This window comes from Vanacampus margaritifer, chromosome 17, assembly GCF_051991255.1.
Source record: "Vanacampus margaritifer isolate UIUO_Vmar chromosome 17, RoL_Vmar_1.0, whole genome shotgun sequence".
In the NCBI taxonomy this organism is placed as follows: Eukaryota; Metazoa; Chordata; class Actinopteri; order Syngnathiformes; family Syngnathidae; genus Vanacampus; species Vanacampus margaritifer.
Window position 1 is genome coordinate 11,685,714 of NC_135448.1, and position 15,652 is coordinate 11,701,365.

The 15,652-nt window shown below is 43.9% G+C and overlaps 1 protein-coding gene across 8 annotated transcripts in view; it reads left to right on the plus strand.

The window, feature by feature from the left end:
• The window catches only part of trps1 (trichorhinophalangeal syndrome I), a 171,213-nt gene that overhangs the window by 120,608 nt on the left and 34,953 nt on the right, over nt 1-15,652 (plus strand). For 7 of the 8 annotated variants that reach the window (XM_077548805.1, XM_077548803.1, XM_077548807.1 and 4 more), the window contains 7 exons: nt 1,704-2,327; nt 3,186-3,301; nt 5,043-5,556; nt 5,803-6,017; nt 6,797-6,971; nt 7,396-7,636; nt 8,043-8,736. In XM_077548805.1, coding sequence (XP_077404931.1) covers nt 1,704-2,327; nt 3,186-3,301; nt 5,043-5,556; nt 5,803-6,017; nt 6,797-6,971; nt 7,396-7,636; nt 8,043-8,736 — 2,579 coding nt within the window. The remainder of the gene's footprint in view (nt 1-1,703; nt 2,328-3,185; nt 3,302-5,042; nt 5,557-5,802; nt 6,018-6,796; nt 6,972-7,395; nt 7,637-8,042; nt 8,737-15,652) is intronic. The other variant, XM_077548810.1, reaches the window with a different exon arrangement.

The window sequence follows — 15,652 nt, forward strand, 5'->3', positions numbered from 1 at the left end:
ACCGACCAGACACCACCCACCAAGCCACCAACCAGAGTCCCTTTGCCAACCCCAGAGACATCTAAATTCCAACAAATCAGGGAGACCTAATTTATGATTTTTTTTTTTAAATGTGATAAGCTGTTGAGAAATGTTGTACTGTCTTGTACTTAGTTGGGATACTCTAGAAGTGTATTTTTAAGGTTTGACAGTCAGTCTGAATGATTTATAATGCAGCATCATGGTGGAGCAGTGGTTAGTCTGTCTCTTAGTTTAGAGGTTCTAGGTTTATATCTTGGCTTGCTTGTGTTGGTTTTCTTCAGGTCCTCTGGCTCTCTCCCACATTCCTAAAACATGCTTGTTATGTACCGAAGACTAAATTGTCCATAGGTGTAAATGTTAGTGTGAATGGTTGTCTGTATGTGTGATTTGACCGACGACCAGTCTCGAGTGACCTGGGATAGCTTCCAGCGCACCATAATGAGGATTAGGGATATGGAAAATAGATGGATGGATTTTCAAAGTTACTGCTATACTTTGGCATAAAATGGGTCTTCCTATAATTGCCATGCATCAGCAACCAATTGGTTCTGATTAAATTCACAGTTTTATGACCCTCATCTTAATGGACGTCCGTTGGCCAACAGATGGAAACACAGTTTGGTCACTCGCGAGCTCCTTAATGTTGGGACTTTTTGCGTCATCACTTCACCACAACGATGTCGTTTTCCACTTTGTGTGTGCGTGTGTGTGTGTGTGAGATGAATTCTGACTTGGGTGTGGTGAACATCAGATGAGATTTTCCTCTGCTCCCCGCACTCTATCTCACACACACACACATGCACACACAAGGAGTTAGTGCCAGGGTTGGTTGAGGCGTGGGCCCTGGCAGACATAAATTACTTTATTTTAATAGTTGCATGGCTAAGAAAGAGGAGGAAAGACTCGTGGATACACAAAGAACGTCTTTTTTGTCCATATCTCGCGTTCTGATTTCATTGACCCATTTTGCACCTCAAGCGTATTGCTACAGTAGTTATGCATAATTCAGCCTACAGTCCATTCTTCTCCACTTAGTATGCGTCTTTCTGTTGTTGTTTTTGTTGTAACATGCAAACATACTCACTAAGATTACAGGTTAACAGGGAATAAGAAATGCTGTTGTTTTTGCTTGATTACATATTTATGCAAGATATTATGTATCATGATATCATTGGTATAATTGGCAAAATATCACTATGATATAGTATCACCTAGTAGGGTTTCATGATATGAACCAGAAGATGTTCTTCCATTTTACTAATCCTCATGCAATTTGTGTATAGCGATACTTATAAGCGATGGCAGCCGATCCCAGTATTGGCTGCCCTCTTGTGGCTGTTTTTCAATCAGAGACTAAAAATTATAAGAATAGAAAATTGTCATTAATTTCATGCAATTATAAGGAATAATGCTATATTTAGATGTATAAGTCTTTCCTTTAAATGATCTGTTATTATTTTTGGGGTGAATTTCTTTGTTTCAAAACTAAGTACTAGTGGTATCGGTTTCTAGTATCGGTGACTACTCGTATTGAGTACTCCTACTAGTATCAGTGTGAAAAAAGCGGCATTGAACATCCTTCAAATATTGACTTTCACACGATTGCTGTATCATGATACCACGGGTATTGTACAGTATCACAATATGATAGAAGTAACACACAACTTTCTGCATCTTCTCAGCGATGGTGAGGAAGAAGAATCCCCCTATCCGCAGTGTGGGAGGTGAGGAGGAGGAGGAGGAAGAGGGGAGGAGGCCAGCAGGCGAGGAGGAGGAGGACGGCGAGGAAGACGAGGGGCGCGTGGGAGCCGAGGCCGACCGAATAAGCCGTCCCTCGGAGCCCGAGGAGCGAGTCCGGGGCGATGAGGAGCCCGACGAGGAGGAGGAGGAGGAAGGAGAAAGTGAGTGCATTTCCTCATCTCTCTCGCCCTCATCCGTTGGCAACGAGGAGCGAGGCGGGCGGAGGGGAGGAGGAGGAGGCGGAGGTAGGCCTTCACAAGGAGGACTCAAAGCGGCCGAGTCGGACCCTGAGGACAAGGTGGGCAAAGGCGAGCCCCCCGGGTCGGACGCAGGCAGGGCAGAGTCGGCCCCGGACACGCCGCCGCTCTCCTCCAGCCCCTCCCCCAAGCTGCAGGACTTCAAGTGCAACGTGTGCGGTTACGGTTACTACGGCAACGACCCCGCCGACCTGGTGAAGCACTTTAGGAAGTATCACCTCGGCCTGCACAACCGCACACGGCAGGACGCTGCCCTCGACACACACATCCTGGCTCTCCACAACATGGCGCCCCCGCACACACCTCTAGGTAACTCCTAGCTTGGCTTGTTTTGCACCCTCTTTGTGTGAAGTGGTCGTAAAGAACACAAAGTAGCAAGTGAAACAGTGTGTCCGTGGGGTTTGTCAAAGGGTAGTTCATTGAAAATGCAAACAAGTTCTGTGAACAGCCTTTCTGCCACATCGCAGTCATCACAGTAGACTCATTTATTGGCTTGTAGCACGTTTCACTATGCCTGCCTGTTCACACATCCTCCATCCCTCTCACAAATTCACTTGATGTCTTTTTTTTTTTGTTGGAAATGATCACCGCTACACCAAATAAGTTTGTTCATGAAAATAAGTTGAGTTTTTGTGCAAAATGCTATTAAATTGCAATGATGCATTTCATAGAGACTGAACTCGCTCGCTGGAACTTTTCATTATTTTTTTTGTGAAGACTGTCTTATGATGATCATTTAGTGGGAAATTACAGCTCACCCACTGCAAACTTCTTCCCTCCGCCATTTATTAGGAAACATTAGTGACTCTCGGGTGTCAAACGTACTGCACACGTACTTTCTCTTTAATTGTACATTTTGGTGTGATTTGTACAAGTTATATATTTTTGTTATAGTCAACAGTAATTTCTGTTCTAATTTGTGTGTAGTTTTAATCTGCAACCTTAAATGTACTTTTAGGGTTTTAAAACTGTTGCAATTCATGTCTGGTTGTAAAAAAAAAAAAAATGATGTATGGTATTTGAAGGTATGACATTTAACTTTAAGCAACATTAATTTAACCATTGCATGGCATTTTCCTCGACTTAACAATTTTGCTTTTGACGGTCCGAGTCCCCCAGCTTTTGCAGTTCTGACTCGTCCGTCCATCCTTGTGTTTGTTCTCGCAGTCATGCAGTCAGGAGAAGGGAACAGGAACCAAACCAAAGAGTCTGCCGTGAGCAGGCCGGAGCTCCACCATCAGCAACACAGGACAGTGATGATGAACGGCACTTATGACATCCAGGTGGGAATCAACATTGATATTATTGGAATACAGGAGTTAACTCCTTTACTTATACATGTACTATTCAGTTGTGTTCAGTCATGTTAGTTTGCTCTATATAATCTCATATTAAGTATTTTAAACGTTAAGCCACACTTTAAATCAGCACACATACGCCACACGCACAAACTCCCTGCAGAATTCCTTGCATTTCGCAAACGCGCACTTACAAATTCACAAATGGGAAACCAAGGTCTGTTTTTGAAGAAAAAAAGTGTACTTAAAAAAAAAAAAGTATCAAAGGAGTCGCTATTCTCTTATTCCCTCATTCTTGCTTTCTCGTTCTCTCTCCCGCATGTGTTTGGAAAGTTCCATGCTGTCATTTGCTAAAACGGGATTCCCGGTGAGCCGGTGAGATTTTGCGGGGTGGAATAAAATGATTAGCGATAAGGGTGGGGGTTGTGTCAAGATGAAGGGTTACTTAAGGAGGCTTCGAAACACTGGCCGACGTAATGAAGCAGCTGTCAGACAAGTTTAACTCAGCTTTTGACTTTTGTTTACCTACTGCCAAACTTTTCAATTTACGTTTCATCTGTCTTACTGCTTTTCCCCCTCACCTTGTCCTACCCTGTGACTTTCAATGTTTTCCCACTTGACAAAGATTTGCAGTTAGAGAGCATTGATTGTTTACGCTGTTTGCTGTCGAAAGAAATCCAAAGCAGGTCTACATCTGGAAAATTAAGCTTCGTGCACGATACTCACATTCTTGGAAATGTTTTTGACGAATGAATCGTCTTCTGGGGGAGGCCCTCAAGATTCATTAAAACACACAAAATCTATATATATTTTTATGGGACCCCCACAGAAAACATGCAATATTGAACCCCATGTCTGAAATGAAATAAGGAAGTCTGTTATTTGAGGTCTTCATTTGGACCCTTCTTGTATTTTAAGGGACTCATACAAAACTCACCTGCTAGCATGGCCCTGTAAAACAAATATAAAAAAATCGGAAATAGATTTCTAAGACAGTTAATTAATGTTTAACTTTCATGTTCATGTTTATTCCGGTGCTAATGCTGCTCTCAGTTTTGCTGTGTATCGAAAGACGTTTGGTTAAAAAAACAAAATAATCAAAGAAACTAATTCCTCCTGGTCGATGGTCAAGCAAGAACATATGATGTCATGTTTCTGGTTTTAAATTCAAAATTCTAACACTACATCTGGATTTTCCAAAAGGCTTTCTTTTGCATTGACAAACTGCCGCCGCCGCCGCCGGACCGCCTAGCGTCCGCACGAGACCGCAGATCTGCTCGGAGATAAATCCACGTCGTACGGTAGTAATGTCATAGTAAGCCCCTGCGCTCCCGATCCAGCCGGCAGCAGCACGTTATAATCACCTACAGTCTACGGGGCCTGCCTAATAAAAGCCAGATGGGCGTCAGGTTTCCTTGCCTCGCAGCCGTGGGCCTCATCTCATGGAAACCTGCCCTGGAATATATGTTAGGGGTTTGGTTAGTTAAAGTTGCAGCAGCATTTAATTGCACATACATACAGAGAGTAGGCGTTCAAGTGCTAAGAGGCATTTTTCAGTTGTTTTTGGCTCATGACACGCAACCCTTCAAAAAGCACATTGGAAAGTGCCATGCTTCTTTTAATGGCTCGGCAGTCTTAACAGCAGTAACTAAATGACACGTTTTGGACAAAGTTGAACCTGGTTCCTTTATTAATTTATAATGTAAGAAATGTTTACATTCAACAGGTGACGTTGGGCAGCACGCTTATCGGAATCGGCCGCAAGACCTCCGATTGCCAGGGCAACACAAAGTACTTCCGCTGCAAATTCTGCAACTTCACCTACATGGGCAGCAATTCAGTAGAACTGGAGCAGCACTTCCTGTCCTCGCATCCCAACAAAGCCAAGACCCCGCCAGCCACGTCCCTCCTGAACAACGACATCCAGAGCAAAGGGAGGAGTCCGACAGTGGACGTGGCGGAACGAGTGGCGGTCCGAGCGGAGGACGACTCCCTGGTAGGGTATTCCATCCCCATCCGGGCAGAATCGTCGGGCTGGCCGACAGAGGGGACGCAGGCGTACTACTGGTGCAAGTTCTGCAGCTGGAGCTGCGAGTGGTTGGGAGGTTCGGCCAAGCTTTTGGAGCACTATGAGCAGCGGCACAGGATGAACACGGCAAGCCCGAATGACTCCAGAAGGGAAGGTGAAAGAGACCACGTGTCCAAAAGTTGCAAGGATCTGTCATCCGGTTCCAACCAAGGTAATTTGGGCCCAAGCTTAAAAATATATATATCTACAGTATATATACATGTTTGTCTTCCCAGTGACCCTAAACTTCTGAACAGTAGTTTATAACATTAAACATTTGACAATATCATACAATCCATAAAAATGATACAGCAGTGGAATATACCAATATTTACAGTATTTCACAAGATGGCGAAATGTTGTCCTGGTGTCCTGTGAGCGTCAGGCTAAAATCTCCGGTGTTCCGCCTTGTTCCCAGGCGATCCGAACAGCGGCGACGCCGAGGCCGTGGTCACCAGCTACAACTGCCAGCTGTGCGACTTCCGCTACTCCATGGCGCACGCCGCCGACGTGATCGTGGTCGCTCCGTTGCTGCTGCATTACCAGCACAACCACTCCATTCACCGATGCTGCATCCAGCATTGCATGTACTGTCCGCAGGGCCTCTGTCAGCCGCACAAGCACCTGGGAGAGGTGAGTTTTTGATTTCAGGAGTTCTCGTGTAGGGGTCTACAAAATAATTTGTAATAAATTTCAATTGGGAAAAAAAAGTGCATATCTTCATATGGAGACTGAAGTAATTGTACTGTAATGTAAATCATTTCTTTTGTAATGTGTACATATATTTTTTTATAATATTCAGTTCAAATGCCTTTAACCAGGTTGCTTTACCCGTATTTGTCAAATAAGGGGAACATGATTCTGCCCATGCTGTCTATATCGTAGAGGGAAATAGAGGGTTTCGAAAAGGCTAAAAGTTGGCAAGACTGACAGTGCTTTTGTAAACGAGTTCCTCTTTGTTCGTAGCCATGCTTGTTAGTTGAAGCAGTGCACATCTGCTCACAAAGATTGGATAAATATTGAATTTAAATCAGTGGATTTTGATAAAGTTCCTTTCTATTTAACAGGTCATGAATATTTAGGTTGAAATGTGAAAAACTCGGTTCAAGGTTGTGATGTCTAATCGCCGTTAGGATTATTGAGGCGGACCTCGGCGATGAAAATTGTGCCTGGACCAAAAAAGTGTGTTATTTCTCGAAGTTAAACAGACACCTCCATCTTTCTTTTTGTCCTAGAAGCAACATTGGGGATGGCATCATTAAGAGTATCATTAATGATGCACATACTGTATCCCCAAGGAACTCTCAAGTTGTTTGATTTTTTCCCTGCCAAGATGAAATACATAGTACTGTAGAGCACTGGAGATCACATCATTCTTGCGTTTTTACCCCCCTCCCCGCCTCTCTGAATAGGTGTCACACCCTTTTGCGTGCCGGAAGCCCACCTGTCCAAAATGCTGCGCCAAATTCCCCCCGTGCAAGACACAGCAAGACACAGGCGGGTCCACGCCTCCCCCTCATCCCAGAAGCGACCCCAGTGTGACGTCGGTTTCGACTGTTCATTCCTCGAACACTGTTGCATCACAAGGTAATTAATTTCACTGACCAGGAAGGACTTTATGTGTTGAAAAAAACAAAACAAAAAAATCTAAGTGGGCAGTAGCAACACGTGAGTATAATATGAAATAATCCAAAATATCTTCTATAATTCATACAGTACTTGAGCAGGCAATGAGAGCATTGTAACTATACATGAATAATAAATTGTATTGTGTATGCAGATGTGAATGGCAAAGTGTACAATACATGACTAACTAGATACCATATATGCTTTTAGATTGATACTTTTACATCTAAGCTGAAAATGACGCCAGTAATGCTATCAGCATGAATAATAATGTATTGATACGCTACTACATTATGTCGATGTAAATGTGAGCAAGTTGCAAAAATAGTCAGCAGCATTCACTGGAGTCGGAAACCAAACCATGAATGTGATCATGCAACCTCAGGCGTCACCCACCTGTGCGACCAGTGCGCCTTCGCCACCGCCGACATCGACGTGCTGCTGCAGCACTACGACGGCTGCCATAGCCTGATCAACCTGAAGGGGGCCCCGGCGCACGTTAAGGCCGAGGAGCAAGAGGGCGGCGGCGGCGGCAGCGGGCCGGACAGGGAGGCGGGCCGGGAGTACTCCTGCTCAAAGTGTCACTTCATCACAGAGGTGGAAGAGGAGATCTTCAGACACTACAGGTCGGCTCATGTTGTGCTTTGAATTTCTAGTGCTAGTTCTTAAGGATGTGGCCAGTTTGTGCACAGTTGTGCCTTAAGATAGGAGTTTAATAATTTATTTTTCGTGGAGGTTGATATATTTATATTATCTGTTAACACAACTTCTTAGAGTCCTCAAACCGTTTTTATTAATGCTATCTGTGAAAAGCATTCTCCATTATCATGTATGTTAGAAATAAGCTAGCTGGTCATTCTTAAGGCAGCATTTTTTGATTGTTTCAACGTTATTATTTGACAGTAAACTTCACATGGGATTGCCATTAAACAGCTTGATGTTCTTTATTGAGGAATTGTTCACTATTTGCCAAACTGCACTTTAGTGTGAACTTTTTAATGAAATACTATTTTCTTTATTGTTTTTGCACAGACGTGTCCATGCGTGCTGTCGCTGTCGCCACTGCGACTTCACGGCGCCCGATTCGTCGGCGCTCCTCGACCATTTCAACTCGGCCCACTGTCACGACGCGTCACTGTCGGCAACCTCGCTGACGCCGTCCCTAACGCCGTCGGCCAACGGCTGCTCGGCGCCCTCCACCTTGGCCATCAAGGAGGAGAGCAAAGGAGATCTTCGGCTCCTCTACTCGTTGGCGCCGCCCGAGGGACGCCTGGCCGAGGGGGGCCGCGAGGAGATCGTCAAGAGCGAGGGCGGCGACGAGAAGGAGAGGGAGCGCGAGAAAGGCTGGGTCCTCGGGGAGACGAGAGGCGGCGAGCAGGCCCACGGACTCCTGTGGGTGCCCAAGGAGCGCATGGGACCCGAACCCTCCCTGTTCCCCTCACCGTTGTCCGTGGCGTTCGTTGCCGCCAACCACGAGGCCTCGCTGCAGAAGCGGGGCGGCGGCGTGTCCTCGCCCAGCATGGTCTACCTTGGAGATACCAAGTCTTTTTTGGGAGAGGCCAAACTGTATGGTGGAGGCAGTCGGTTGGGCGTTGGAGCCGCCTCCAGCGCAGGGGAGAAAATGAGCCAGATGCCGTCTCAGCAATACACAGGGGGAGGAGGGAGTGGAGGAGTTCAGGAAGTGAAAGGAGGAGCTGCTAAAGAGGAGTCCCAGTCGCTGCTACGGGTAAGGTTGAACACATGTACACCCCTCCGCCTCCCCTCCAAACACTTCTCTCGTCCTTTTATACTGCTGTCAATCATGCCACTCTCGCATTTCACTACCCCCCCCCCCCCCCCCTTCTACTTAAAATAGTTAGATTTAGCTGTAGCATGCTCGCACCCTGGTGGCACTGTCCACACAGCAACACATCTGCAATTAACCCTTTGTGCTTTATTTTTCTTTTATTGTCACTATATATCAAAGTAATTATAAAAATGTATTTTGTGCCTTTTATTTTTTTTATATTTATTATGTATCTAACTATCCAAAATACTGTATATTACATTAATAATAATTTGTGAAAAAAGACCAAATATGGCGATTATTTTGGACATGGAAACACCATAATCACCAAGTGGAATATGCCACCTTCTCGCCTTAGTGATGACGGACGGGAAGACAAACGTTGACAGTTCCCATGGCAACCCGCCTGTCACGTTCCACTTTCTCCGTAGGGGGGGGGAGTCTCAATTCACAAGTGATGTCATGGGCTGGCAGTAGTGAGATTGCGGTCGTAGAGCGTATTGGTTATGATTGCATTGAATCAGCATAGGCCCACATGTATTTTGTGGGGGTGGATATAGAGTCATCGCATGGACGTGTCTCCGTCTTAGTGGGGAAAGTGAGTGTGTGAATGGCGCTCATATGGTGCCTGGGAATATATCACTGTGTATGAATACAGTACACTGTACTGGCTTGCTTATTATCAAGTGTGTGTGTGCGTGCACATGATGTGTTGGCAACCACTTGGCAGACAGGCAGGGTGTGTCGGCAAGGAGGTTTACTCATTTTCTCGGGTGGGGCAGAAAGAAAGGGAAGAACATTTAGATGAGAAGCAATGAGGCGAGTCGTTAAGAGAAAAATTAACCCATTCTGAGTCACCCGTCTTCATCTTTCTATATTTATCACAGTGGAACCTTCAAAGTGCGACAATTTGGAGAAATGTGCCTCGAACGTTCAACAAATTCACGGTTCAAACAATCATGTGCAATGATCTGAGCTTTTTTTTTTTATGGAAGCCAAAGAATAGGAAATTGAACTAATTGCATTGGTTTACTTAAAATTTTATGTTATTCAAATTCAGAGGTTTTATAGTGGCGACAGTTTGAGCCTGGAATGCATTAAGTCACTTTAAGTCATTTAAAAAAATCCTTTGGCGGCCCTATTTGTCGTTAAATTAAAAAATAAGAATAATATGATATTCTTAAATTCAAACAAACTTCCTGAAACTTGAATCAGGTCATCTAATATTAGAAACCACACTCAGTATAATGCAAAGCTTTTTAAAAAAATTTTTTTACATCATTGCAAATGAAACCAAACCGACTTCGGTCTCAATCACAACTTTTTTTTAGTAAGAAGCGTTCTAGTTTATTTGTGTGTGCGTGAAGGTGGCGAGCACAAACACTGCAATCATGACATATTACTTCAATCGCGCCCTAAGCGATCACACTTTATTGGTTTATCTTCCAACACAATATTTACCCTGTGTTTCCATGGCATACACATACACACATAGGCAAATGCTTTATGCCGCATATGAATGCATGCAGAGTCGCTGTTGACTCATCATTTTGACTCATCGTCGTAAGGCAGGGCAAAGGACGGGCATGGATATTGCATCATTTGAGTTGTTTTTCTCTCTCTGCTCAAATCTTCCTCAAAATAATATCAATCACCATGGCAACACCCGAGAAACTAATACCAACCCTGACTTAGTGAAGTTTTTTTTATCATGCGCTACTGTCAAATGATGTTATTTCTGTGGGGGGGGGGCTTGGAGCAGGCTAAACTGCGAAGGAGGGAGGCCGAGAATGATGCATGACAAAGACGAAAAGCAGCAAAAGTCATATTTCATCGAAACATGCGACACCGGTCATTTTTTTCCCCTGCCTGTGTGCGTCGCATGCGTTTATTCCCCAGCTACTGCATCGACCTGCTGCTTTCTTCCATTTCCTCAACTCACCTGACAGAGCCAAATCAATAATCAGCAAAGACAAGTCCAGCAAAGGAGAAAGGGTTTCTTCTTAAAGGGCCCCAGATGCTAGAGAAGCATCGGATTGTTGAAACCTCGTGCCTCTTATTGCGTGGTGACTTAGTACACCTTTTGTGTATATCCCCAGTGTGACTTTCTGCCTTCTTTGACTGACTTAATGAGACAAGTTTTCGAGGGTTGCTCTTTGGATTAAAACTTCCAGTACGCTTATACCAGCTCGGCTCTACTAATATACAACATGATGTACACGTCAGTCGGAACAAGGCAACAAACAATCGACATTGTTTCTGAGTATGTGATTGTGGACTAGACATGCTAGCAAATAACTGCGAAGAGGATCTACTTTGATATGCAGCCAAGTGGAGACTTTGGTGTATTATACAAGCCCATTGTCTTGAGGAGTAATTAAGTGGATTTGCCACGTTCAGCACAGTTTATTTCTGCTAGAATCCCAAACTGTCGACCTCCCTCAGGGTTTTTACCAACATCCAGCAGAAGCTCAGAAGTACTAGGTCGGGACGTGTAGTCAGATAAATGGCTGTGTGTGCTTTCGGCATATCAGAGAGAAGTTTCATTAAAGTTCTTTTCGTTTACATTGCTGCCTGACGGAGCTAATTATGTTTTTTTTTTTTAAAGCGCGCGCACACACACACAAATGTATTTTACATAAAGTTCTCATTACTTTGCGTTCCATTTCCCCTTCTCTGTCTTGCATAAATCCATGTTTGTGTATCCATCTGTGCGACTGAGCAAATCCCCCCCCCCCCCCGCTTGTGTACTTAATTATGCGCGTTGTCCCCGCATTTGCATTCCATCTGAGCGTGTGTGTTTTGTAAGGAAATTAAAGCTTGAATTGAAGTTATTTCCCGTACTGATAATTTAACATCCAGTTATATCCGCGACCGGAAATTGTGGAGCTTATGCCGGTCCGTGTATGTGTGCCTGTGTGTGTGTGTGTGTGTTTGTGTTTAGCAGTGAAACTGAAGTGATTTAGCCCCCAAATGATGCAACTTTACTGTATTTCAAAACTGAAATATAATAATGTAAACAAACAAACTAAACACTCATCCGTTCATAGAAAGCGAACAGGTTGTTGCAGAACAATACTGCCACCTAGTGGTGTTTTAAAGGCATTGCTGTTAATCTTTGCGCGTGTAATGGGGACTGGTTCCCGCTGTGAGTAATTGATACCCCTCGTAAAAGTGTTTATAATTGCTCATGTTTATAGTTTAATGTGTTACATCATAGACTTGCGGCAAAGGCTTGCATAATTGATTCTGTTAACAACCCAGGCTAGATGTAGCTCTTCCCGTATATTCAACGAATCTGATGACACCGACGTACTGTTATGGCTTCATGACATCTTGTGGCATCTTAGAGGATTGCAAAAAGCGTACGTCAGTGAGTGTAAGTTCAATTTCCTGTTCTATAGTCATCATAACGGTTTCCCTCTTCACTCCGTGTATCCTTCAAAATAAAAGCTAAAGAAAAAGCTAATTTACTACTCATCCTAGTAAACAAGTTTTATGGGTTTTGACATATTGTTACAATGTCCCAAATGTTGTGGAATCTGTTGGTTAACTTTAACTCAGACTGGTTCTCATCCAAAAAGGCAAATCCATGTGACACCCATACACACACTTATACACGTTTGCCAACCTGTTGCGTTTGTTTGTGCAGCATGGCCACATTTCCCAGGACACACGCTCAAATAAACATGGCCGTGCTCGGATGGGGAAGAAAAGTGTGCGTCTTGTCTGCGTGTGGCGGCTAACTGGCTGTTTGTTAGCCTTCGAAAAAATCCCCTGATTATGCCACTCACCGCTGTCTGCGGCATAAAAAGAAACCAGCGGCGCGGGGAAATCAGTTTTTTTAGATGAAGATAGAAGTTGCATAGCATGGTGACCCAAGGGTACAGATGGAAACTTGTGGCACTTTCAAAGGCCACCGTAGTGTTGTAAGGGGTAATGGTGGATACCTACGACACAGTCAGGAAAACTTTGGATGGCTGCACCACATGTTTCTGAAACCCTTCTCTACATGCTAAGTGGCTTCATCTTCTTAGCCTTAACATCATGCTAGTTGGCTACCCCTGGCTACGTCGCTACATGCTAACGTTAGAAGGATTTACCAGTTGGTGTCTTTGCCCGTACGAGACCATGTTAGCGTTGGAACGATTTACCGGTTGGTAGATGATTTGCCCTTTCGCCACCATGCTAGGTGGCTATATGTTAGCCTTGGCGCCATGCTGCACAGTGAAATGTTATTTTTGAAAAATGCCTTCTGGCACCACGTTAAAACCCATACTGTACGTATATGGCCATGCCAGGTGGTTATATGTTAGCCTTTGAGAGATTTCCTGGTTGGCTTGCATGCTACGTCAGAAAAAGGTGTCATTATTTTAACAAGAGATTTGAAGGTTAAAGCAAAGTTACACAGTTATTAACTTCACTATTGAATCAGTGCTCTGTAATAAGTTTCAAACAAACGGCACCCACCCATTTTATTTTATCAGCATAGAGAAGTACAATGTAAATTGGCTTTAAAACTCCCGGGACTTGGGGTCTTGGCTCTTTTTATTCCCCCTCCTGTTTGCCTTGCTTCTTCCGACAGGTTGCTATGGTGATGCTATCAGATGAGGTTCAGCGTGATGGTTTTGTCCGTTCTTCTGGGGAGTCTTTGAACAAGCCCCCTGTATGCTGCAGGGCTGCTTGGAAATAGTGTTTATTAGTGATGGGAAAATGAAGCTTCATGAAGCACTTGTGATGTTTTATGGCACTCTTGGTTTAAAGATGCAGTGGAAATGTAATATTTTTTTTTTTATGTTGATCTTTTATTTACTTTTTGATGTATCTTTTTTTTTAATGTATCTTTATCTTTAAAAGCCCCATCTAAAGGAGAACAAAATATTGCAAGTGCTTCATGAAGCCTAATTTTCCCATCACTAGTGTTTATGTCTCCATGCTAGGTAGCTACATATTAGCCTTCAAAAGATTTCTCAGTTGTGCTTGAGCTACTCCGTTGCTTGCTGCAGCGCTGCTGGGAATACCTCCTTTCGGGAAACGGATTAAACTTAGCATCTCTTTTGACTCGTCCTATTTACGAGGGAGAAACCGCAGTTGTTGGGAGCCAAACTTTTTCTGAACCGGCATCTAATTACCACGCGGCGGTTCGCGTCTCACAATATCGGTCGTGCAGTAGAATGAGTTTGACGTGCGCCTAACACCCATGTCACATCGCTGCTGGCGCCCGGCCTGGGCCTCCGTCGTGGCTCTCGGGCCGGGCGCCATGACACAGATGTTCCGCCCCGGCCGCCAGAGCGCCGGCCAGGTGTTTTTCATCGTGTCGCCATGGCAACGCTCAAACACAGCGGTCACTTTAGCTCCTTGCTGTAATTTAGGCGTTTACATCAATTACTGTTACAATCAGCTACAGTACACATGTGTTCTTTTAGTACGGCTTTTTTTTTTCCCTCGCCGCCGCGTTGTTCGGCCCTCGCTCTCTTTCTTTGTGTGTAAGGCAGGAGCGCTTCATCACAGGCTCTGTGCGCTTGCTTGTGTGTGTGCGTGTGTGTTCACACATGGAACCAATATTGAGGCCAGATGTTCATTTTGCTACAACAAGACCTCTACACGCAATATTAGCCAGGTCCACACACACACATGCACAGGCAGTACATAGTATCCTGGCAGCACTTGTGTAATTAGGAAGCTGATTGGTTAGATTAAATGTCCACCTGACCCCTGACCAATAGTTAATTTGACACCCCCTCCTCCCTTTCCACCATCTTTTCGCCTGACATGACGTCCTTTTGTAGATTCTGACAGTTAACGGTGTCTGACAATTGATTCTTGTAGCATATTAGTAAGTGGCGATTTTCTGTATCAGCCCCATGCAGCGGTTCATTATTCACAAATTCACCTTTCGCGTTTTTGTCTGTACAAACTATCCCCAGCTTGTCGCTGAAACAAATCATTTTCAAGAGGCAAGAACGCTTCCTCAAGACTAGAGTTAGGTATGCTGTCATTTTGATTCTTAGGGTTTGACAAAAGCATTTCAACTCGTCTGACATTACATTTAACTCATTCACTCGCAGCCATTTTCACTGAAGCAACCCCCTTCACTCCCGGCTGTTTTACTGGATTTTGACTGATTTTGCAAGGCCCACAGAATATTGTCTTCTATGGCTATAAAAACATTAAACCTACCAAAAGAATAATTAGAGTCTCTTCCTGCATCAGGAATTTTTTTTTAAATTTTTTTATCTGTTTCTGTTTTGCAGAAATTAGCATTAGAATATAACTAAGTTTCATCGTTATTCACAAATCTGTTGAAAACACAAGAAAAGAGCTTGTTGCAACATGGCCCTGGTTGATCTCTTATACTCTGCTGCCACCTGCTGGCCATTTTGTTGTTGTTGCAATAACTACCATTGCTTTAAGCGACCTCTTCTGGTCACAGGCTGCATCAAAGCCTTCTGTATGCTCTAACATAAAAAAAAAAAAAAAAAGTATAAATACATTTTTGGGGAGCATGCCAATATTTAAATTAGAACGTTTTATATGTTTTGGGGATCAAATAAGTTAACAATGAATTACTTGGAGATTTGATTTTGAGGAAAATGCACATGCACTCGCGACAAAGACTCTATAACAACCTGAGCTAAATTTAACTCCTCCCAGACATAGACACATACTTCCTTGACACCAATGACTACTTTTCTATTAGCGGGGGCCCTTGTGTAGCATCTTAGAGTGTAATAAAAAGTATATGTTACACACAAAAAAAACAAAAAGATGAATCTGTGATTAGCGAAACCACTGTGCAGTCATGAATCTGTGACTAGCGAAAGCTTTCGAATTTTGCATACTTGCAGTTCAGCAC